This window comes from Taudactylus pleione, unplaced genomic scaffold, assembly GCF_031769625.1.
Source record: "Taudactylus pleione unplaced genomic scaffold, aTauple2 ptg000015l, whole genome shotgun sequence".
NCBI lineage: Eukaryota > Metazoa > Chordata > Amphibia > Anura > Myobatrachidae > Taudactylus > Taudactylus pleione.
The window spans coordinates 38,110,065-38,135,155 of record NW_028284417.1 but is presented as its reverse complement, the minus strand read 5'-3'; the positions used below and the strand labels follow the sequence as shown (position 1 = coordinate 38,135,155).

At 43.6% G+C, this 25,091-nt stretch overlaps 1 protein-coding gene across 2 annotated transcripts in view; it reads left to right on the top strand.

Moving 5' to 3' along the window:
• ASCC3 (activating signal cointegrator 1 complex subunit 3) overlaps positions 1-25,091 on the top strand; it is an 884,679-nt gene that overhangs the window by 143,145 nt on the left and 716,443 nt on the right. For both annotated transcript variants that reach the window (XM_088472337.1, XM_088472346.1), the window contains exons 5-8: positions 8,557-8,677; positions 15,925-16,132; positions 23,574-23,712; positions 23,794-23,916. In XM_088472337.1, coding sequence (XP_088328463.1) covers positions 8,557-8,677; positions 15,925-16,132; positions 23,574-23,712; positions 23,794-23,916 — 591 coding nt within the window. The remainder of the gene's footprint in view (positions 1-8,556; positions 8,678-15,924; positions 16,133-23,573; positions 23,713-23,793; positions 23,917-25,091) is intronic.

Genomic DNA, 25,091 nt, shown 5'->3' with positions numbered 1-25,091 from the left:
TACCTTCCAGGTGGTGTCAAGTTTTTCCTGTCTTCACTCGGCTGACCAAGGATTAATCAGGGTTGCCATGGAGTCTGAAAAAGATAACACATTTAATTGTATAGCAGGTGAATCAAATGAGTTTTTAAGAGATGGAGATCTTATCCATCAGTGTTATGTTACAAGAGGCACAAAAACATCAGTAAAGAGAGAAAAGAGAAGCTTCATATTCTAATTACACATTCAATTATTTTGAATTGCACACTACAAATTATTGCATATTAAAAATGCAACGAAAACGAGAACTAAGCTTAACTTTACAGTGCCGTGGAATGTTATTTCATAGATAAAGAATAACAATATTAATCAAAATTCAAGAGATAGAACAGATACATCTCCTGGGATGTACTGCTTTTTGTAGAGGATTTATGTTAAGCCTGTTGAATAAATGGTTAAGGCATTATATGTGCAACTAAAGCTATAAATGAAATGTAGATCCAAGACAAAAAAACGTAATGTACTATTTGGAAATGTCTCTTGTTACCTCAAACTATTGCTCTTGTTGGCGATTTTGGCTTAACTGTATAAAAATGTATGTATAATGGAATATGAAAATAACAATGTAGCCCTCCTTTCAATAACCACCACCGCCACCACCAATAGCATACACATTATACATTGTTTTAAACTTTGACCTGCTAATTGCTTTTGATGTGAATAATTCTATACATTTCCAGTCAGTGTTCTATCCGAGAAGAAGTAGACCAAAAATAAATACATTTGAATACTTATTTGAGTGATTTCTTATTTGGATTTGCTGGGGTAGCATCTGCATTAATTACAGTTGAATCCAGGAGGTATAGTGAGATCTTCCAGGAAAGATCTTCTCATACCACTTTTCTACTGCCCAAATAACCCGGGTTATTGATTGGTCTACCAGGATAGGGCCGCAGTGGAAACTGCTCCCAAAAAAAATTACCCAAGTTCATTTGCCCGGCAATCCTACCCGGGTCTCGAGAAGGGTTGAACACTGTTCGAACCCGGGTTACGCGGTAGTGGAAACGGACTATCCCCGGGTTAGGCGATCCGGGTAACGCTTCTACACGGTGATTGGAGCTTCTGGGGAACTGGCAGATGATGTCCTCTGTCAGTGTTCCACAGAGGATGGAGAGAGACGCATGGCAGATCGGAACAGCGCTGGTAAACACACACAGCCTGAATTCCCCGCAGCTGACTTTCACACACCCTATTAATCACCTACAGTGCAGCCCAGGCAGAAAGGCAGCCACAGGCTGACCCGCACCCTATACTGCAGCCTGACCCTCCCTTTTGTTGTTTTTTTTTGTGACCTCATCTTTGTGAGCCTAAAAAAAGTCAATTTTGAATGACATCCATAGGCTTTTACAGGGCTTACACAGGTTTATTGTTAACGGGCCGACCCGGGAATACAGTGGAAACAGGGTCTAAAGCCGGGTCCTACCAGGATTCCTACCCGGGATTTTGGTGGAAATGGGGTATTAGTGAGATTAACATTGGACCCGCTATGGAGCTTTAAAAATGGGGTGGTGCTCCCGGGCGGCCAGAAGAGTGGACAAGTTTCCTGGCTGGCATCATACCCCTGAATCTACCCTCCGCACCTCCACACATACCCCCACAGTGGGGGGTGGCAGCATGTTTCTCAAAATACACGCTATAGCGCATTTTTACGTGCTACAAGTACTAACCAGGTCTTGCAGGACCCGCTATGTGCAGCGCCGCAGCAGCCAATTGCTATCGGCCGCATCTGCTCAACCAATAGCCACCGGCGTCTCCTCACCCAATCGCTAACCACGGACATCGGCCGCTCCACCATCCCAGCTCCGCCCACTCCCCGGGAGCAGCGACAACGTCAGTGGAACGCCAAGCCTCGCCCACTGCACATGAGTAACAGCAGCAGCAAGGCAGGGTTTGTAGCCCTGCAACCCCGCCTCCGCTCCCAGGCTGAACTCGGAGCAGGGAACAGAGCACTCAGCACAGCATGGTGACAACAGGAAGTCCGGGTCACACAACTTAGATCAACTTTAGATCTAAAAGATGAGAGGGGGGGAGATTTGTCATACTTTTAAAAGAGATCTAGTTAAGTTGCTGTCCATACTGTAGCAACCAATCAGTTTCTTGCTATCATTTATCTTGTACATTGTATAAAATGATAGCTAGAATCTGATTGGTTGTTTTGGGCAACTCCTTCGCTTGTTTTCTTTAGAAGGTTTCATTGATGTCCCTCTTAATGTTCACACTTGGGAGATTTTACCTCCCCTTGAAAGCAGAGCTTTCCGTTTTAGCTGCACAAATTACCACTTGTATGCCAGACCTAGTAGGCAGGCAATGGAGAAACGACATTATGGTGGCTGGCCTGAAAGGACTGTAATCCAGGAACTTTCCTGTAAACCTGGGTTTTTTTTGTTTACAAACCTCTGCATTTAATAGATTGGGATGACTTACTTAAGCTGATAAAGCAAGATGTTCCTATAAAGTCTGAGCATCATACAATATCCATATTTCCAGACTTAGCTCTGGATGATCCAAACAGCCGCTCCCAGTTCACACTAGTCATCAGGCTGCTCTGTGACCAAGTTCCAGGTAGTAGCTGATGAAAAATTACCACTTCTTGTCCACTTTGCAACATGCAGTGGGCTGGCTGGGCTGAAGACCTCCAGTTTGGGCTCCCACAGAACAGTAATAATTTTGTAGCGATGTGTGTGAGAGCGCTTTGTTATGTGGATTGCTCATTACCCATTTTAACAAGTTTTCCTTTAATTGGTCTCTGCAGGAAACACCCATTGTTGATATATACTGGTAGAAAAAAGGATCATGGGTAGGTTAGGGTAGGCTTATCATGCCACATATTCCCCTAATTCAAGTGCAGTCTGGTTAAAAATCAGTTTTACTTTATCATAGAACAGGTCCAAAATTGCTATAATGGCCAATACTTAGATACTGTGTTTCTCCCACAGTTCGTGATGTTTATATTTCTGCCTACCTCCTACAATAGTGAAAAAGTGCGCCTCTTTCATGGTTCAATCCCAAGACATGCCTGTTTGTGTTTGGGAGACTTTGATAACATGCCTGACCAGACCGTTCATAGCTGATGGGATTCTGCAATATCTGCCAATAATAGACTATCAATCTTTGTCAAATGAATTGACAAAATGGGACTAGTCGACAACACCCTAAGTTACAACAGTATTATTGCAGTTCCACAACCTATAGATGTTGTCCTCCTACACTTAGCCTTAGTATGCCATGTGGCACGAGATGCCTGACTCGAGTGAGCTGGGCTGAGTGGTGTAGCATCTTTTTTTTTTTTTTTTGCTTGAATATGTGTCTTAGTCGCAAAGCAACAAAACTGCTACACAAGACTGCACTGATTAATTCAATATGTAACATTTGTACAGTATGGCCCGTATTCAGTTAGGGAGCGAAAAGTCCATGCTGGACTTGTCGCTCCACATCAGAGCTTTTCTGGGGATAAAGTATCGGGCACATGCCCGCTTGATCCTCGTATTCAATTTGGAGCTGGCGAAAACAGGAGTCTGCGGAAAGGTAAGTATCGGGAAAAATAGGGGAATTTTAGGGAATTCATCCTGGGACCCCCCTAATTGATGTCCAGACATAGGGGATCACTGTGGGTCCCCGCTTTTAGCCCTGCAGAATGTGTTCTGCACTTTTAAATAGCCGTGGCAGGTGTTTTTTCCCGACATGGAAGAAGTGATGCAAAAGAGCACTTAGGTTTTTTTTTTCGTTTTTAAAAGTGTTCCCATCAAATTTGGGGTACATGAAAATGGTACTAGCATATTTCTAAGTTCCTAAACAAAATGCAAAAATGCACCTGCCGTTAATAGACAGAATACCCCTGAACCGATTTTGCTATTTTTAAACACTTTTCCCCCTTTTTTTTTCTACCTCAAAATTAAAATAATTATTTTGGGGTGTCCCTATTTTTTTTAAAACTTTTTTTGATACAGTTCGTTTTTAGGGGATATTCCCAGGGGTGCAGGCTATTTTTTTTAAAGCCTGCACCCTTAAACCCCAATACTGCACTTTTTTTCGCCATGTAAAACATGGTGAAAAGTTATCCCCATTTTTTTTCAAAGACTTTTCGAACCTGTGAAAAGTCTTTGAAATTGAATACGGGGATAATTGAAATAGGCGAAAATGATGTCATCGCCGACTTTTGCAGCCTAATTGAATACCCCCCTATATCTGAGTCGGGACCTGTACATCGAAAAAGGCGTTGCTGTTGAATTGTAGCACTTCGTATGCAGATTCAGACTTAGGGCCGTTTTCAATTAGTTTCGCACCTGCGATACTTTTTGGCATGCCGCACTTTTTGCCAACTTCGCATGTTTTAGCCGCGGAAATTATTTGCTCACGCTCCCGCTATTCGCCATGATAGTGTTGGCAGAATTGGGACAATCAGCCTGACACCCTCCAAAAGATGCACTAACATTGGGGATCAATGTAGATATACCTGATTAGTCCGACTGAAGCTATTTGGGGTACTTAAGTGCTGTGAATTGCTCCAAAATAGCGTCTTTGCACAAGTGGTGAAGAATAACATTAAGCAGTTTTTTGGGGAGAAGATAAGTATTCCTGTCAAATTGGGGGTACTTGAAAATGGGTGTAAGCATAGTTAAAAATCGCTAAAGTGAAGTGTTAAAAAGCGCAGAAAACGCACCTTCAGCAAACACCTGCAATTAAAAAAACACCTCCGCCATACTTGCAGACCCCCAAAAGTCTATTTCGATAGTTTTTGGCATTTGTACTCCCACTTTGTACTTTTTCACCCCCATTTTCAAAGTGCTTTTTTTGCGGTGTTCCTCGTCTTTTTTTTTTTTTTTTTGACGCAGTTATCCTTTGGGGGGTTTCCCAAAGGGTGCAGAGTGGTTTCCACACCTTTGCACACCAAAATCGCAATTCTGCACTTTTTTCCACTGGGTATTCATAGGTAAAACTTTTTCGCCTATTACATTGCATTGACTTTCCGCGTATGCGAAAAGTCTTTGCAATTGAATACGGCGATAATTTTCCACCTGGCGAAATGACGTCATCCACGATACTTTTTCGCGGTCTCCGACTTTTTGCCGGCAATTGAATACGGGCCTTAGTCGCACACAGATGTACAATTGTCACATATCAAATTAATCAGTGCAGCCTCGTAAAGCGGTTTTGTTGCATTGCGTTGTGACTAATGCGCACATACGAGTGAAAAAGGTGTAAAAAAAAGTTGCTCAGCACAAGACCTGGCGCACCATGAAGGGCTGTTTGGCATGACTGCGGCAATAGTGTAGGAGAACACATCTTTACCATAATCTTTCACATATAGATCTGGCCCTTATCCTGCATAGGCTAGCATTTCTAGTCTGTGGTGTAGATTAGCTACGTAGAGGGTTTTATGACCACTCCCCAATGAATGATGACTGTAAGCTTTTTCTCAGACAAAGGAATGTGGAAACTCCACACCTTTTGGATTATTGATAGGTTAAGGGTCGGAGCTTGTAGAATTGTGAGTGAAGTATTTTGGAGACAGTGCCTTGCAGATTGGCCCTGCCACTTTAAAAGCACTCTTCCAAAGGACCTTCATAAACAGGATAGCTGAAATTTTTAATTTACCAGGAGGAAAGAGGCCAAAATCAAACTATGTAAAGACATGAAGACACTATTAGGGCTGTGCACATATCGGCCATTTATGGTAATGCCGACGTCGCGAGTCGATGCTGGAGAATCAAATTTCTCTCTACTGTATGTGAAAATGCTCTGAGAGGATAACAGGGCTAAATGAGAATGTATTAAGAGGAACTAGACATTAAGGGCGGAATTCAATTGTTTCCAGCCCCCTTCGCGCCCGGCGGAGCTATTCAATTGTTGCTCCCGTCGGGCGCGATCAGTTGCCAGCGCTCCATTTCAGCTCGCAGCCCCAGGGGGGTGCAAGTTGAAATGGGCGATAAGTGACCTGTTTGGGCACCCAAACGGCACTTTTCGCGTATGCACCCAGCACTTTGGTCGGGGGAAACCAATTTACGCGGCTAAACCCGACCACTTTGGGCGAGATCAGGGCAAAAAGCAGGAACAATTAAATAGCGGCCCGCAATCTCCCGTCACTTTAGACGGGAGATCAGGACCGCGAAAACAATTGAATACCGCCCATAATCTCTAACAAATATAATAGCAGACTACTGTTTTTCAGACATATTTAATACATGCAGTCTGTGTGTGTGTGTGTGTGTGTGTGTGTGTGTGTGTATACTAGCTGGGATACACGGCGTTGGCTGGGTTGAAGACTGGACCCTGAAGTACACCTGCAGCCTTTATTTGTTTACATTGTCCATGCCTACAACACCATTCCATTGATCCTAAAAAAGGACAGCACTCTTTGCTTACATGCATGCAAACATTGGTGTAACTACCGTGGGTGCAAGGGGTGCGGCTGCTATGGTGCTCGAGCTGCCTCTGTGGCATGCCACTCCCTCTCCACCCAGTCATGCACACACTATTGACCGGTGCAGTCAGGGCCATCGTGGGGGGCCCGGGTGTTAGCGATGTTGATTTGGTGCCGGCCCGCAGCTGATTACAGCTGGCAAACCGGCAGGCAGGCATGGAGAGGCAGAATCACTTATTGCGAGGTAATCAGAGCTGGTGGACAGGCAGACAATCAGCAACAGCGGCTTCTGATTGTCTGCCGTTTCGCAAGCTCCGTTTGCCTTGTGACCAGTGCGAGATTCATAATGTGCCAGTGCAGTCTGTCCATGTCTGTCGCTGCCTGCCGGTGCGCCAGCTGTAATTAGCTGGTTGCCCAGCACCAATCCATACCTGCTGGCTGCTGATGGCGCAAAGGGGCTGCTGGAGGGACCCTGGGAGGTAAGTTGCTGGAGGGGCATAAAGTGTAAGGGGCATTACTGTGTGGCATAATGTTATAAGGGGCATTACTGTGTGGCATAATGTGTAAGGGGCACTACTGTTGTGTGGAATGTGTTATATGCGGCACTACTACTCTGGCATAATCTCTAAAGAGCATTACTGTGTGATATAATGTGTAAGGTGGATTACTGTGTAGCATAATGTATAAGGGGCACTACAACTGCAATACATAATGTGTATAAAAAGTACTACTATGTGGCATAAAATGAATGGGCTCTGTGTGATGGCAAATCTGTGTTTTTTTTACCTCAGGGGGGTCACTTTAAAATCTTGCTATGTGCCCTCAAAGTTCTAGTTATGCATACAAACACAGAGGGCTGACTAATTTTTATGGTCACTTTAAAAAGAACTATCTCTGGATTTAATATGAGCTTGTATGAGTCATAAAGTTTGACTCTTGCTCAGACTGGGTTAAAAGGATACTTTTTTAGCTTTCACACCTGGTTTTGGCAGACTGCCAATTTCCACTACAGCCAGCCCTGAAACGTGTGTAATTTAAGAGTGTTCCCATTTTTAAGGATTGTGTGACAGTGTGTTGCCCTGATTGAAGTTCAAACCTAGGCAATAACCTAATCCTGGTCAAACTACACCACCATGCCAAATTTGGTGGCGCTAGGTCCAAACCTCTGGCCGTGCATAAAGGACCGACAGACACTCTTTCTAGCTTATTTAGATTTTTTTTTTTTTGCACTGTTAAATTATTTTGGTCTGCTCCTCCTATTCTACGGCTATTCTAGAAGAAACTTAAATACATACTTTCCACCACTCTATAATTTTGAAGATTTCCTTCATGTAACTTGTCAGCTGCTCGGAAAACTAAACCGTGATCAAGAGAAGTATTGGATGGAGATGGTTAAATGATGTGTAGATTTGTATTCCATTTTGTGTTAACACAAAGAAAAACATTTAAATGTTCTTCAATGCAAATAACATATTAAGCATTTAACAATTATGACTTTTTTTCCTGTAAAGTTACTGATTTAAACCTATCAAACCATTATATGTTTCCTGAAAAAAATTGTATTTTCTTTAGTATGATCTGAGAGAGAAAAGCAATGATCTATGACATATTGCAGCAAACATTTAGCTTAACTTCAGTACTGAGATCTGAGCTAAGCTGAAGTTGTGTTTTATTTACTTGATGGAAATTGTAAGCAGTTACAGATCACATATCCTATTTGAAAATCACCCATATACAATAGGTTTATTAAGCTAGAATACCACATTTTTTTTTTTAATCTTCCTGCTTTTTGATGACTCTTCCAATAATCTAATCTAAATTTGTTTTCTTTAACTATTCTTACAAAATATTAATTGTGCATTATCTTTCCTAAATATACAAAACACAATACATTATTTTCATGCAGTTTGGCTGTAATCATCTGAATTCATCAAACACCTTGCTTGATTTTTTCCTTGCTGTATATATATTTACTTTAAATTATATTGTTTATTACATGTGATCACGTACTTGATCTACTGTATCAACATCTCTACACAGTTTTTAGTTATATTAAAATTATGATCCTATTTGTGAAAGTAGCATGAATGTTGTTAGTTTTTTTATTGTGTTATCTCTGTGTTTGCTTTACAACATTTATTGTATTTAATTTATTATAGTTATTTGAACTACTTGGTCCTGATGGATTAACCGTCATAGAAGTGCTTTTGCAACAGAGGCAAAAAATTGTGGCAAAATACCCTGGATGGAAAACTGATAACAATATGTGCCCTTTACAAGGTAAGGCATGCTACAACTGCTTACTGATCATGCATATCCTTATATGGAAAATAGGTGCAGGTACACAAAGTAATAATCAATATACAGTGAATAAAATAATATTAATTGATAGAGCAAATGATGTTCCAGAATGCAGCTTTGATAATTGCCTGGATATAATGGAAAGTTCAATGTCCAAAGTGTTGGTCCAGAATAATAATGAATAAGAATTGGTGATTATGTCCCAATAAGTAACAAGTTGCGGCTAACAAGCTGTCCTGGCAAGTGTGGATTAGCAGTGTGGTGTGAAAGGGTGCGCGCTTAAAAAAAAGGAAGGGAAAGGATTCCATGTAATCATAACTGACTGTTTTCCCTTGGTAAAGTCAGTCAAAGAAACAGCAATTTTGGCAAAATTAGGCATAATCCTTCTGTAATACCCCGAGATTCCTAGGAAAGTTCTCTGCTTCTAGGGGTCATGGCCAAATTTGTTTTGCCTCAATTTTATTAAGTTGGGGCTTTATCAGAACTCTGCCTATAGTGTAACCGAAGATACTTCACCTCTTCCATCCCCAAGTAGCACCAGAATCCCAACCGCCGGCATCGGCGGTCGGTTAGGAGGTTAGGGTTAGGTAGTGGGGTTAGGTTAGGCATTAGGAGGAGGGTTAGGCACTAGGGGGGAGGGTTAGGTTTAGGGAAAGGGGGAGGTTAGGTTTAGGCACTGGGGATGGAGGGTTAGTTTAGGGGTTAGGGTTAGACCTACCTGGTTTTCTTATGGGTGTCGGGATACTGACTGTTGGGATGCCGCTATTAGTATTGTGACCAGCAGCATCCCGACCGCCGGGATCTCATACCCAACCCAGTTCATCTACGTGAGGCATTAGGTAGGCATCAAACTAAGACACACTGTTCAATTTACAGAAATAAAGGCCAAAGCGAAAGCTCCCATCGGGTTTCGGAATGAGTACAATTGAACTTGACAACTCATTATGTAACTCCTGACTTACATCTAGCTCAAACATTTTTTACATTTCTTTAGACACCACCTCCCGTTGGGTTTCGGGTATTCTTTAGGGCTTTATGTTAACCTTAATCCCTGGTTTAGTAATTGTAATTTTTAATAATTGTTGTATTACCAGGTATTTCAGATAAGAAATCTCTAATTCTTAAGATAAATTCTTTAGCCTCATGCTGTTAAATAATTTAGAGGGTTTTGGCTATTGTTACTTTGGGAACCAAAGGTACAGAGGTTACCGGAGGGGCCGGGGTAGCTGACAGAGCTACTCTATACTTCTAGGTTTTTATCAGATTTACAAGGTAGATCTGTTCTGGCCTTCTTTTCCTGGGCTGGTACACCTTATAATTAACCTCACCTAATTGTCTATGATTTCAAACGGTCCTTGCCACTTTCTACTGTGGGAAAAAAATGTGCACTCTGTTCCAAGGAGCAAACATACGTAATTGGGCATTACGGTTGTACCTGTTGGGCCTGTTCAGTGTTCCCTCACCATCTGCACAACTGCAGCTATTTATTTCTGCATCTGAGAAACATGCTCAATAACAGTCTTAAGCTGGCCACACACTAGACCAACTTACATCCAACCAGCCAACTTGTTGATTGGTTGGAATGAAAATCTGGTAAAGAATGGGAGTAAGTGATGATCAGCAATTTTCTCCTAAATGCCAGAAAACAGATGAAAATGGTCGTCAGACAAGTTTGTTAAATGTTTGATCTAAACTATTTGTTCCAACAACAGAATGTGGTCCATTTTCCAGCGTTTGGGAGCAAATTGCTGAGTGTATTCCTTACCAGATTTTCATTCCAACCAATCAACTAGTTGGCTGGTTGGAAAGATCTTTAGATGTGTGGCCAGCTTTATAAGGACTGGGTTGCCCCTCCCATATCTCTTTTGCAGTATCCAGCAAACCCCTTTTGTGTCTCCCATACAGCAAATCAAATGGTGAAAACTTTGTGGACGATTGTGGAACTTATTTAATGGCCAGCAATTAATATGGTAATAGTGCCAATCTTTCCCATCTTTATCTACCACCTTCTTTAGCATATACTGTAGACTTTTGTTACATTTCTCAACTAAGCCATCAGTCTAAAGGGTGTTACACAGAGGTCCTTAGATGAGTAACCTTAAACAGGTGGCATATTTCCTTCATGATTCTTGACATAAATGGGGTACCCTGATCAGATAGGATATTCTTAGGTATTCCCATACAGCTGATGACATGTACTAGTTCTCTAGTGTTATCGCATCCGGGTATCTGGTAGCTTAATCCATTACTACCAAAATGTAGATGTGTCCTCTCTCATCTAGACTCATGTCTGACGTGATTGAGCCGCCAAGTCCCGTGCCAAAAAAAAATGCATATGAGTCGCAATTTCGAAGCAACTAGGACACACCACAAGACTGCATCTGTGTGCAACTGAGACTGTAAACAGAACTATTAGTGTGGGAAAAAGCTGCAGCCGTTGCATCCTAGCACTTCATACGTTAGTTAAGAGACTAAATTGCACACAGATCTACAAGTGTAACCTAGCAAATTAATCAGTACATTCTCCTAGTGCGTCCTAGTCGCATCACATTGTGACATAGATGCATTTTCGTCAAAAAACACGCAAAAAAGCCCCCCTCAGCTAGCAGAGTCTTACGGGACCAGGCACGCCAAGAGGGGCTGTTTGGCGCGATTGCAGCGAAGACGAGTGAGGACACATTTTTATATTGATGAATCTGGGAAGATGTCCAACAAAATCCATAGCTATTCTCTGAAACGGGACCTCAATGGGTAATAGGACAAGCGGACTTCTATAATGTGGCCTGGGAGCAAGGTACTTACATTAAGGACAGGATGCACAGTATTCAGATACATCTTTATGGACCTCTAGCCAGAAAAACCACTGTAAAATTATTTCAGCAATTTTCTTTACTTATAGATGTCCCTCAGTTATTTATGAGCCAGGTATCCCTATGTATACAGGTTAATTCAATAGTTTTCGCCTGATGTTTGAAAAGATTCACCAACTCTGCTTTTACAAGAGTAACCAGGCTACCAGAATCTAATAGCGCCTCTCTCTGTTTACCCCTCTACAGTGATTATACACATTTGTATATTTGACTTGGCCTGTCGGCCTGCAGTGCAGGCTAGCTGAGCAAAGAAGATACTCTGCTGTTTGCATAGCCAGTATCAGAGAAATGTGGGCACAGCTGACCAGTCTCCAGATGCCAAGCCTACAGTCTCTGGGTATTTAAGTAGATTCCAGCTTCCAGCACCCTTTTTCCCTGCAACAGTCTTAGCAGAAGTCACTGGAGATCACCGTAGTGAAACTAGGGGCCGTTAGGGTACTCTCAACAGTTTCTTGCACGCTACATACCTCTCCACCATTTTCACAATACGATCTGTGGTTATTTTAGAGTCTCTGGCTGTAGCCACTTGGTGAGATGGATGAGGCCATGCATTTGAGAGCAGGGAGGCTTATCCACTTGGTATCCCAAAAGATGAACTAGTTGTGCTCAAACTGATATCATGACACTCCTTGGAATCAGTAAGGCTTAACTCAAAAAGCCTTAAGGCCTGCCCACTTATCAGCTTAGAGGTCAACTTTCTCTCTGAACTGTGTTTTTGGAAAATGGTAAAATAACCTTGAGCACCATCACTTTTTGTCACCATTTGCAGAAAATAACTATAACGTATGGAGCTGGTGCTAGTTGTGACATCAGTGGAAGCATTTCCGGACAGTGCTGCTAGATGTTGCACTACCTTTATTAAGCCTTCACGTTCTTATGTGCTGTTGTTTACGGTTTTCCTCAGCAACCATTTGGTGTTGCCTCTGGAGTTCATCGATAGACAAATTACTGTTGCCTCTGGTTCTCCTCAGCATCCAATTGCTGTTGCCTCCAGGCCTCCTCAATGGCTAATTGGTGCATCCTGGTGGGTGCTTGCTAAACCGATGTAGCTTTTAGCAAGGCCTTAACTATGTCTTCCATATTTTCCATTAGTGCAGGTCGTAAGTATAATCTGGCTTCACTAAGCATCTGATGAATTCACCACCATGAAGTTCACAATATAAAAGTCTTTTTCAAAGAAAAAGACAAAAAAAATGTCTTTCACTTAAAATTTTTCATATAGATTTTTATTACTGAAATATAAGTGCAGTGTTCATATTCTCTACCTTGTGTAGCATTATATCAGGGCGGCATCTCCTGGGATAAATGGTCAAATTTTCTCTACAGCAGTCAATTAATAGTACACTAGTCCAGTGCTATTGTACAAGTGACTGTAGCTAGTTTTATTGAACAGAACAAAAATAAACAAAACATAAAAATAAACCTAGCACTCATTAAACACAGGTCTCCCTCTCTGAAGCTATCGGTTGCACAATATATTGTTTAGTTGTGGATCAGAACAATTTATTGTATGGATCTAGCATTATGTACTCGAACATCATTAGCGATGGTAGTTCATTGCATCATCCCATCTGCTTTTCTGCCCAGCAGATGGGATGATGCAATGAACGACACAATGCTTCTGTAGCAATATATTGCGCGTTGTACAACGTTTCATGCAGCGGGTACGGCATGCATGATATATTGCTACATTTCGTTGTTCTGTCACTGAGTACACACATCATATAGTGCTAAATGGTGGAAGGACATAATGTCCGACTCACACAAAACAGAACTTAAACACAGCACTTAAAGATGTGTCCTCTGTTCTATTTACAGGTTTTGCTTCCAAATGTATTCTTTATATTTGAAAATGTGGTTCATTGTTGGTGCTTCCTATCTTCATATTTCCATTCATATGTTCAGCCTTTCTACTTCCATGAACACTTTAAATAAAGAATAAAAAAAAAAAGCGTCCTCATACATTATTGCTGCAGTCACGCCAAACAGCCCCTCTCGGCATGCCTAGTCTCATGCAACTCCTGCGCTGAGTATCTTTTTTTTGCATCTTTTTCGCCCAAAAATGCGTCTTAATCGCATCATGACTGCACTGATTCATTAGATATGCAACACTTGTATATCTGTGTGCGGCTGAGTCTGTATCTGTATGCAAAGTGCTACGACGCAGCGGCCACAGCTTCATTTCACGCCAAGGTCCATTTGTACTTTGTTTATAGATTCTGTCACACACAGATATACAAGGGTAGCATATCATATTTATCAGTGCAGCCTCCTGGTGCATCACATTGCGACTAAGGCGCAATTTCAGTTGGAAAAGAGGCTCGGTGCAAACAGAGTTGGACCGGACTTGGCGGCATGGTTTATTGAGGCTGGATGTATGAGGACACATCTGTAACTGGTGTTTTTTAATAAACCTGAATGATTGAATATTCTGCACTGAAAATTTAAATTTCAACAAATATGCATGCATGCATACATGCTATAAAGATTGTTTATTCGATATCTCTTTCAATGTTTCTTTATTTGCTGTGGCATGATGCTTAGTCAGATGTGCCTTGTATGTGTGTGCATTGCTTCTTGTTTTGCATTTGGTGAAGGCTGGTTTGCATTTGGAGTTAAAAAATTAAAGCATTTTGTTCTACCAGCCAGTGTTAACTATCAATCTGGAGCTATCAATACTACAGTGTATCATGTCCTCTTGATTCCCCATTAGATTGCCTTTCCCCCTATTGCCGTCACTTATCCTTTGTCTTAATAAAGCTGTCGTTTTAGTTTTACCCTTCACGAAGAGACACAGCACCTCCTTTGCAGTAATTTAATTGTACATCCTTTCATTCCTTCCAATGCACCTTTTATCAGCCTTTCAATTTCTCTTACTTTAGTTTGTGCCTAGTCTCTCTAGTTCCTGTCATGTATCCTTCACATCTCCATTGAAGGTTGTTGATTTCATTGTTTCTAAATATTTTTTCTATCCCTTGCCAGATTCAGTCTGTATCTATTAGCAGTAAAACCACAATATAATTGATGGCAATGAAAGAGTGTGTGGTTCTGGCATGTACAGTGCCTAAAGAATGACTCCTTTCTGCTGTTGTGTTTTACATTCTTGCACCTTTGACTCTACTCCTTGACTTGTGCTTGTCCATGAACTGCATTGTAACTCCATTTATTGTTTCGCTCCTGGTAATTTTCCTAGTAAACAAGAGCTGTGTGAATCTGTGTGGTTCTTTCATCTCTCCTTCAATACACACCCCCTGATGTTGAATGTTGTAGCTGCTCTGCCATTCTCACTGCACGTCCTCTAATCAAAGGTCATTCATTTTGACTGATCTTTCCTTTTTGGGTTTTCTGTTCGTGTTTGAGTAGTTGCTTTATTATTGTCTTTATACCAAATAACATATTTAGTTCTAACACTGTGGTAGGCAAATGCAAAATATTATTAACAAGTAGTGTTCTTTATACTGGATACACACCATCGAAATTTGTTTTGAACATATTATAAAATGAAACATTCTGAAATAAATTAACTTTGAAACACATTGTAACTGATATGTGTTTCGATAAAAGCAAGTGTGGCAGTTAGGGGATTGAAAGCAGTTTTTCAAATACCAGTACTTTAATACAAAGTTGGTTCTATAAGATTTGCAAGAGCTTTTGTTACAGCACTACAGGGGGTGATTCAGAGATGAAGACAGGGAAGCCATTGGGCACAAGTGTCTGATGATTTCCCTATGCACATGTGTCTTGGCTGCACTGCACATGCGCTTTGGCGACTACCGAACAGAGGCATAGATCGAAATTGCATTTAGATTGATGCAATTCCGCTGGGCCTTTCTGGGTGGTAATTGGGGGGACGGGTTGGCTACCAGTTGTGGGCGTGCCGGTGTCAGCGACTGCGTCTAGAGATGAAGTTGCACTGACATCGGCAGCCATGGTCATTCAGACATTCTATGCTTTCCATACGTAGGTGCAATGTCCAGTGGACCTGCCGATGGTACGCTGTTCGGTGGAATCAGTCCACACTAGTGAGATTCTCAATAGGATGCCCATTGGCCACGGTATGATCATAAAAACACAGTATCGGCTGCTCCAAAAGACGCAGCCGCTACTGCAACTGGTCTACCTCTGAATCACCCTGGATAGGTCCTATACAACAACTTGGTGCAAGATTTTTTTCTGTAACTGCTTCACTAAAATCGTCACTGCTTAGCTCCTTTTGTCACCCCTAAATGTATTGATGTGCAAACTTGGTAAATATTATTGATTATATTGTTTATCTGCATTATATTATAAATTAAATAGATATGTGTTCATAAGATTAAGCAGCCCAGTTTAAGCTGTGTTTATGGTATGTTTTAGATCATCTTAAAAGAAATGCTGAGGAAATTATGAAACCTAACTATGGCTGTCAAGTCACTGTCCAGTCTGAGCAGGAAAAGCAGTTAATGAAACAGTTTCGTCGAGAAGAAAAACGGAATGCCAAACGAGAAAAACGAGTAGGCGAGGATGTAGAGATTTCTGGAGAAGGACTAATAGGCTTTGATCCCAAGGAACTGCGGATGCAAAGGTAATAAATGCCAAAAGCTGAAAAATGTTTCAGCTGTAATTGCTACTTTAATGTATCCTAATCATTTATTTTCTTTAAGTTCAGCTTTTGGAGATTACACGATTTCAACTTCAGGTCACGTCTTAGCACAAGTATAGAATTTTTTTTCTCTATGAAAACCTAATTTTCTAGGATAAGGAAGCAGTGATCTGCTTAATTAGAATCTGCTTGGTCGCTTCCATGCGGTTTAAAAATGCAGATTAAGGAGGTAAGCTATCTTCCTTAGGTGCTCTGTACACACCACTAGTTTAAGATTTATGAAGTCTGTACTAAATGCATTGAAACTATCTGTTTTTCCTCTTGAGATTAATGGGTGCTATTTTCTATGTTGTCATCTTGAAATATAGGGAAAAAAGGGAAAGCAAATAAGGCATGGCATTGCTGCAGTGAAGAAAAAAAAAACCCTCTAGCCTTGTTGGCTTTTTTAAATATTGAGCCCATAAAACTTGTGATCTCTACATTGTTGTGTGGCATAGAGTGAGGACAACAGCACTGTAAATAAGAGCGTCTTCTGCAGTTATTGAGTTGCCAATGCCTACAAATTGTGGCTATAATTTGCTGCAATTGTTATTAGGTGTGTGTTGCTATGCACACTTGCTGACCTCTTTGTTTTAAAGCAGGTGAATTGCTAAATTGACTGTGACACTGACACCAGGCTGCTGCATAAACCTCCACCTCTTCCTTATGCTTTATCTTGTTAGGGTCACTCCAGAGACTTAATTCCGGGGAACACTATGCAGCAGTATATTTATTTCTGACCCAATATCATGCACCAGCTTTATTTTTCATTGTTTATCTGTGAATATCCTGGAATCTATCAGCATTGTATCTAAAAATCAACACATAATTCCACACTGCACTTTTTGTGTCTTTATTTTTTGTTACTCTGTAACATATATGATCTGCAAAAGATGATTATGTGTACTGTATGTATATGTGTATATATTCCATAGACAAAAAACCTTACGGTTTCATATGTCCCATTGAGGCTGCTTAGACATGATCTGAAAATTCACAAAACCTATTGATTTTCTGCCACTCAAACTCCAAAAAGCAGATATGGTATGCAATCACACCCTGTGGTTAACGGCAGATTCAGCACTCTCACAGAATGAGATTGCTGTCACTCACAAAATGATGGAGCTGCTAATTCACAGAATTGTGTGCTCATTGGAATACACACATGCAGTCTATGCAACTGAGGTCAAAGTAGTTATGTGGCTCCCACTCAGTGCCCAAAATCTTCCCATTTGATCACCAAAACACTCTCACTGGCTTCCAACATCCTTCTCACTGCATACATTTATCTAATTTAGAATACACGTTCAGCTCCCTTATTTTTAAAAATATCATTCACTGTCTATGCATGTACACTTTCTTCTCCTATATGCCTCCATGCTGCTATATATTCCCCAATCCCTACTGCTGTGTGGTCTCCCAACTGTGATAGTCTGTGTTCCCTCATCTGCACCAATGTTTTTTCCCAGCCGCACCGCCCTGCATCCATGCCTTTTCCACAGCCATGTTGCTGTCTTTCTCTCATCTGCATGTGCACCACTCTGTGCCCCCCAACTGTGCAACTCTCTCTACTCCCCCCACCCGCACTACTCTGTCTTTCTACCCATCCACACTAATCTGTCTTCCCCAATCCCTACTGTTGTGTGTTCTCCTATTTGTGCTAGTCTGTATTCCTGTATCCACACCAATCTGTCTTTGCCTGTCCTCCCATGTCCATGCCACTCTCTTCCCCCATCCACACCGCTGTCCCCCCAAACCGTGCCACTCTGTTTCCCCCCATCCGCACCACTGTTTTCTACCCATCTACATTACTTTGGCAAGCCCCCCCTCTGTGCTGCTTAACCTTCCCTCCTCTACATTCCTTTGTGTCTCACCTATCCACGCTGCTGTGTCTCCTCCCCCCATCCATACCACTTTTATCCCATCTGCACAGCTCTATTCTCTGCTTTGACCTCAGTTGCATAGACTGCATGTGTGTTTTCCAATGAGCACACAATTCTGTGAATTAGCAGCTCCACCATTTTGTGAGTGACAGCAATCTCATTCTGTGAGAGTTCTGAATCTGCCGTTAACCACAGGGTGTGATGGCATACCATATCTGTATTGCACAAGGAACACATCCATTAAGGCATCAGCCTTAATGAACGTAATTTCATTGCTTTTTGGAGCGGGACAGTCCCGTTTTTCTGGGACTGTCTCGCCCGCGGGCCGCAGTGTCCCGCGGTGGGGGGGGGGAAGTTGGGGGAGCACAAACTGCCGCTCTGCTATGCATAGTAGAGCAGCGGGTGTGCAGGAGGAGAACAGATGCCGTGCGCATCTGTTCTCTTGTGTAGGGAGAGCCTGGGGGCTACCTAGCGTCTCGAAGAATGCTGGGCACGCCCCCAAAGTGACGAAAACGGGGGAAACCACGAGGCTCCACCCCTTTTACAGCAAGCCACGCCCACTTTTCGTGGGCGAGACCTGTCCCTCCTCAACATCTTCAAATGTTGGTAGGTATGGGTTTGGGAGGTGCAGAGTGTGAGATGGCTGTAGGCTTGTGGGGTAGCGGCAGCAGCAGTGGTGCAGAGTAGTGGCCGCGGTGCAGTGCAAAGGGGGCATCAGTGGGCGACAGAGGGCTCACTGGTAGTGCATATACACCTGAGAAAATCAAATCAATAAGTCAAAGATGGACGAATGCAGCAATGAGATCTACGTATTTATGTTAAAAATTAACTGGCTGTGCTAAATACAAGGGACAAACGACTTAGGGGTCCCCTGTATTAATTACAACCAGCACCAGGCTTTTGAGAACCTGTCCTGGTTGCTAAAATACGGGGGACAAATGATGTAGGGGTCCCCCCGTATTTAGTGCAACCAGCACAGGGCTCTGAGCCGGTCTTGGTTCTGGAAATACATGGGGAAAAAATGCATAGGACTCCCCCTGTATTTCCCAATACCAGCACCGGACACCGTCTAGCGGGGGGGGAGGTGATGCCACAGCCAGGGGAGCCCTTTCACCGGGCCCCCCAGCTGCAGCGTCACCCCTGACCACTAGTCAGCCAAGGCCGGGGATCCCTGGGGAGTTGGGGACCCCCCCCAATAAAGGGGTCCCCCTCCTGAGGGCACCTCAGGCCCAGGCTGATAGCCCGAGCGATGGGTGCCGGGTTGATTATGTATTGTGTGGTGCATAAGAAAATATAAATATTGTCATTTGCAGTAGTACTACAGGTCCCAACAGGCATCCCCCGCATGCTGGTACTTGGAGAACCACAAGTACCAGCAGGCGGAGTATTAAGGGCCTGCTGGCACCTATAGTACCCCTGCAAAATAAATATTAAAATAAAACTAACAAACACTGTTTTTAAAAGTATTTTATTATGCCGCACCTACACCTGAAGGGCGACGGCCTTTAAGCTCTTTTACATGGCCGTTGCCCATCCAGGACTTCTATGGCATCTTCACCTGGAGCGCGGCAGCCAGTAAGCTCTTTTGCGTGGCCGCCGCACATTCAGAGCTTCCCAGGCATCTTCTTGCTTCAGCTGTTCTCTCCAGCTCCATGGATGACGGACTGAATGGACGGACTGAGCTCGCGCTGGCTCTATTTAAGCAGGCCGTGATTGGCTCGCGGCGGCCATCTTTGAATTTTCCCTGTAGTTCCAGAACCAGGATCGGCTCAGAGCGCTGTGCTGGTTGCGCTAAATACAGGGGACCCCTACGTCATTTGTCCCCCTTATTTTGGCAACCAGGACAGGTTCTCAAAAGCCTGGTGCTGGTTGTGCTTAATACAGGGGACCCCTATGTCGTTTGTCCCCTGAATTTAGCACAACCAGTAATGGGGCTCCAAAGCCTGGGGCTGGTTGTTTTCTGGGTGCGGAGGGGGGTGGAGCCACGCCATTGTTTTATTTTTAAACACAGGCAGCCAGTCCTGGTTGTGATTAAATGCAGGGAACAAATGACACAGGGTTCCCCCATATTTAAGCACAACCAGCACCGGGGTAGTCAGAACCAGCCCTGGTTGACAAAATACGGGGGACAAATGACGTAGGGGTCCCCCGTAAGTTGTGCAACCAGCACTGGGCTCTGATCCGGTCCTGGTTCTGGAAATACAGGGGTAAAAAAGGAGTAGGGTCCCCCTGTATTCTCCAGGACCAGCAGCAGACTATTTCTAACGGGGGACTGATGCCACAGCCAGGGGAGCCCTTTCACCGGGTCCCCCAGCTGCAGCATCAACCCTGACCGCTAGTCAGTCCAGGCCGGGGATCCCTGAGGAGCTGGGGACCCCACCAATAAAGGGTCCCCCTCCTCAGGACACCCCAGGCCCAGGCTGATAGCCCGGGGCTATCCCCAGCACCCTTGGGTGGTGGGTGCTGGGTTGATTGTGTTGTGCATTTTAAAGAATATTTTCTTTTGCAGGTGAACTATAGTTCCCAGCACGCCTCCCTGCATGCTGGTACTTGGAAAAGCACAAGTACCAGCATGCGGGGCAATAGGGCCCACTGCCACCTGTAGTCCACCTGTAAAAAAAAAATATTAAAATAACACAACACACTAATATTGTAATATTTTATTTTACAGGTCTTCTCTTGGGGGACAGCGGCCTTTAAGCTCTTTTGCATGGCTGCCGCCACCCCAGGGCTTAGGCATCTTCTCATGGCGGGCGCCAACCCGCCAGGGCTTCGGCATTTTCTCCTGGCGGGCACCAACCTGCCAGGGCTTCGGCGACTTCGCCTGGCGGATGCCAACCTGCCAGGCCTTCGGCGTCTTGGCCTGGAGGGCACCAACCCGCAAGGACTTCGACGACTTCACATAGTGGGCGGCAGCCTGTGAAAGCTCTTTTTCGTGGCTGCCGCCCACTAAGACTACCGGCGTCTTCGCCTGGCGAGCGCCATTCTGCCAGGGCTTCGGTGTCTTCGCCTAGTGGGCGGCAGCCTATGATAGCTCTTTTTCGTGGTTGCCTCCCACTTGGACTTCTGGTGTCTTCGCCTGGCGGACGCCAACCTGCCAGGGCTTCAGCGTCTACACCTGGCTGGCACCAACTCGCCAGGGCTTCCACGTCTACACCTAGTGGGCGTCAGCCTGTGTCAGCTCTTTTTCATGGCTTCTGCCCACTAGGACTTATGGCGTCTTTGCCTAGCAGGCACCAACCCGCTAGGGCTTCGGCGTCTTCGCCTGGCGGGCGCCAACCCGCCAGGGCTTCGATGTCTTCACCTAGTGGGCGGCAGCCTGTGATAGCTCTTTTTCGTGGCTGCCGCCCACTAAGACTTGCGGCGTCTTCGCCCGGCGGGCGCCAACCTGCCAGGGCTTCGGCGACCTCGCCTGGTGGGTGCCCGCTAGGGCTTCGGCGTCGTCACCTGGCGGGCGCCCACCCGCTAGGGCTTCTGGCGTCTTCACCTAATGGGCGGCAGCCTGTGTCAGCTCTTTTGCATGGCCGCCACCCACTAGGTCTCCCGGTGTCTTCGCCCGGCGGGCGCCAACCCCCCAGGGCTTCGGCGTCTTCGCCTGGCGGGCGCCAACCCGCCAGGGCTTTGGGGTCTTCGCCTGGCGGGCGCGAACCCGCCAGGGCTTCGGCGTCTTTGCCTGGCAGGCGCCCTCCCGCCAGGGCTTCTGGCGTCTTCACCAGGGGAGTGGCTGCCACCTCCCCAGGGCTTCTATGGTCCTCTGCAGGTGCCGCCGCCTCCAATGAAGTCACGAGTCGTGATTGGCTCGCGGCGTAATCATCGACGGCAGCTGCGGGACCGGCGCCTGTTCGGGTGTCGGCGGCGGGCCTGGATCCGAAAGGAACTAGTCCCCATCAGCCATTCTGCCGAGTACGGCAGCGCACCCATTTTAAAATTCAAAGATGGCCACGGCGGCCGTCTTTGAATTTCAAAAATAGCGCTGAGGTGCCATTTTTGAAATGGGTGCTGCTACCGTATTCGGCATAATGGCTGGCGGGTTCTGAATCCTCTCTGGTCCAGGCCCGCCGCCAAAGCCCTTTCCGCCGATGGACCCTCCGCAGCCGCCGGACCTTCCTCCGTCGACACCCGCGTCCCCCGCCGACAACCGCGAATCGCCGCAGGCGCTGAGGTCCCCACACCCGCATCCGTGTCCCCGCCGCTGCTTTGCCTGCTACCGCCCGCAAACGACGGCCATCTTGCTGCACCGAAGTGAAGCCACTATGGCTACACCTGCTGGAAGCTCCTACTGTGGCTGTGCCACAAGTTGAAAAGTTCTATCTTTATAATGACGCATTCTTGAGGTAATAGTTTAAAAACTGTAACTTTCTAATTCACCTGAACCCCTAAAGTGCGTACCCTGGCACAGTAGCTACCTAATAAAACAACCCCAAGTCTAAATTCGCCCCCTACCCTGAGTTTTGCTTTCCCAAAAATCTCCCATAGGCTACAGTAGAAAAAGGTTCCTAATTGACAATGTCAGAAAAAAGTGACAGTTGGAGCTTTAGATTACTGCCATGTCCTCAATTTTTATGTTTTTACCCTGAAATTTGGCATGCAGCACCAAGCGACAGTTCTACCCGGCCATGCCAAATTTCAGATCCGTACCTCCTATAGCTTTTGAGGTGTAGCCCCTTGAACACCCTGCCCCCCCCTTCAAAATTCTCTATGGAGAAGTAAGTTTTTTTTAGATGCAGCCTTAATATAAGGGCATGACTGGGCCCTTATAAAATATATATATATATATATATATATATATATGTATGTATGTATATTTGCTTTGATCATATTTAGCTAACTATAAACAAACTAAAACAGACATTCTCATGTTTAGTTTTCCCATGATTTGCCCCATATATACCAAATCAGTTTCTCTATAGGCTGGTTGTATTAGAGCACATTTACCAAGACAAATTATGTCAAGGTGAGGGAAATAGTTACATTTTGTAGTTGAGAAGGGAATAAAAATGGGGAATAATTTGATTTTGTTTTTTTATGATATGAATTTTGACAAAGAGAAACTGTAGTTGCACCTTTGCATTATACCTTAGACTTCATACACTTTGGTTGTTCATTTTAAACCTTTAACATGCAATATTGAAGCCTTGTAAATGTAATTTGATGCAGATAATTAAAAAATAAGTTAAGCAAATGAACTAAAACACACCCAGTTTATGACAAGCGTATGCTTTGTTTCACATCATTTCCAACATTGCTTGCAGCATTTAGAAGTGTTATTGCTTGGTACAATGCAATGGAGTTCTAGGGAATGCTTATTAAGTGCTTAGTATACTGTGCTACACGGAAGCTTATATACAGTAATGCTCTGTTCTAACTACTGTTTTTTAATGCCTGCGTGTAGAAGTCCTTATAGTTAAAATCAGCTTTATACCTACAGGGATGCTTAATTTTTCACAAAATGCATTTGTGCACATCTTATTTTAGGTTTTACAATTGTTTTGTATTTACAGAGAACAGGCTCTTTCAAATGCTCGAACCATGCCAATATTGAGTAGAGAAAGAGACTATGGTGAAAGATATATGTATCCGAATGTTTATGACTCACATGCAGAAGCCATGAAAACCTCTGCATTTATCGGTGGCGCAAAGGTATTTTGTCAGTTACCTTATCATATCCCAACTGCAATACATATAAAGCATGTGACTGACACTCTATTATTACCTCCACAGCTACTTCTGCCAGAAGGTATTCAGAGAGAAAACAACAAAATGTATGAAGAAGTGAAGATCCCTGTTACTGAGCCGCCTGTTGGTTTTGAAGAGAAGCCAGTATTTATTAAAGATTTAGATGAGGTTAGTAAATAGTGATTATGGTGACATTCTTGAGACCAAAAAATGTTTTAACAGAAAGTTGGCATGATAAATAGACATGTACCTGAAGATAGCTACTAGTGCCGCTTTCTGTTACAGATTTCATGCAAAAACTAAACCAAGGTTTCACATTTGTTAATGAAAATCAATGTGAGACTAGCTGTGTATTAAAATGTCCTTTTATCATGTTTTGTACTGTAAGGCACCAATTTCCTTCATCTTATGAGCAACACTTTGCTCTACAGGAGCTGCTTTAGATGCAGAGATGTGAGTGGATGTACAGATGGGTCCAGCTAGTTTGTTGCTCCATACGCCATATAGCGCGCCATGCATCTCGCGCCACACGGTATGCCTTGAGTCGCGCCTTTCAGTATTAATCGTAATGCACCGTGGCGCTGGAAAAAGTCGCTTTTCCTAACTAAAAACTCTATATATGCTCCAAAGGATCATATATGAGGCGCACTTTAATAAAATTAATTACAAACAGCTGATTCAGCAGCTCTCAAGAAGGAGCATTTGGGAACACTCCACAAACAGAAATAACAAGCAATATCACAATAAAGTAATATGAATGAGAGCGCTACAATATAATCAATATTTATTAAAGCATTTATTACTCTAAACAGCAATTAGCAATAATAAAAACAATAAAGTGCATAAAGCCTATAAGGCTCAATCATATAAAAATATCAAGAGATATATGATCTATACCAGCTATACAAAAAAGAAAGAGTCTTTTTAAAGGAAAAAATCATCCATAATCAGTTCAATGAACAATTATATTCCCAGTTAAATGGCACAGTGATGATTTTTGTAAATCCAGGTATCCAGCGATTTAATTAGGAATCCTGAAAATTAAGTTCTGCTGACTGCCGCCCACTCGCCGACTAGGCAGAGAAACAGGCTAAATGCAATTCATGATGACATTGTCTCCAGGGCATGTATTGCAGGAGATTCCGCTTATCAGCACTCACTTGCCGGCGTACTCACAGTCTCTGTCCTGTTTTAGTGTATAGGATCACCCGTCTCAAGCTCCCAGGTTCAGCTGTGAGATGCAGTGCCACTCGTGCCGCGGTCTCAGTATTTGTTATCGATGCAAATGGAGTCAGCCTTAAACTTCATCAACTGATGCACAGGGAAAATAATAGCTAGTATAT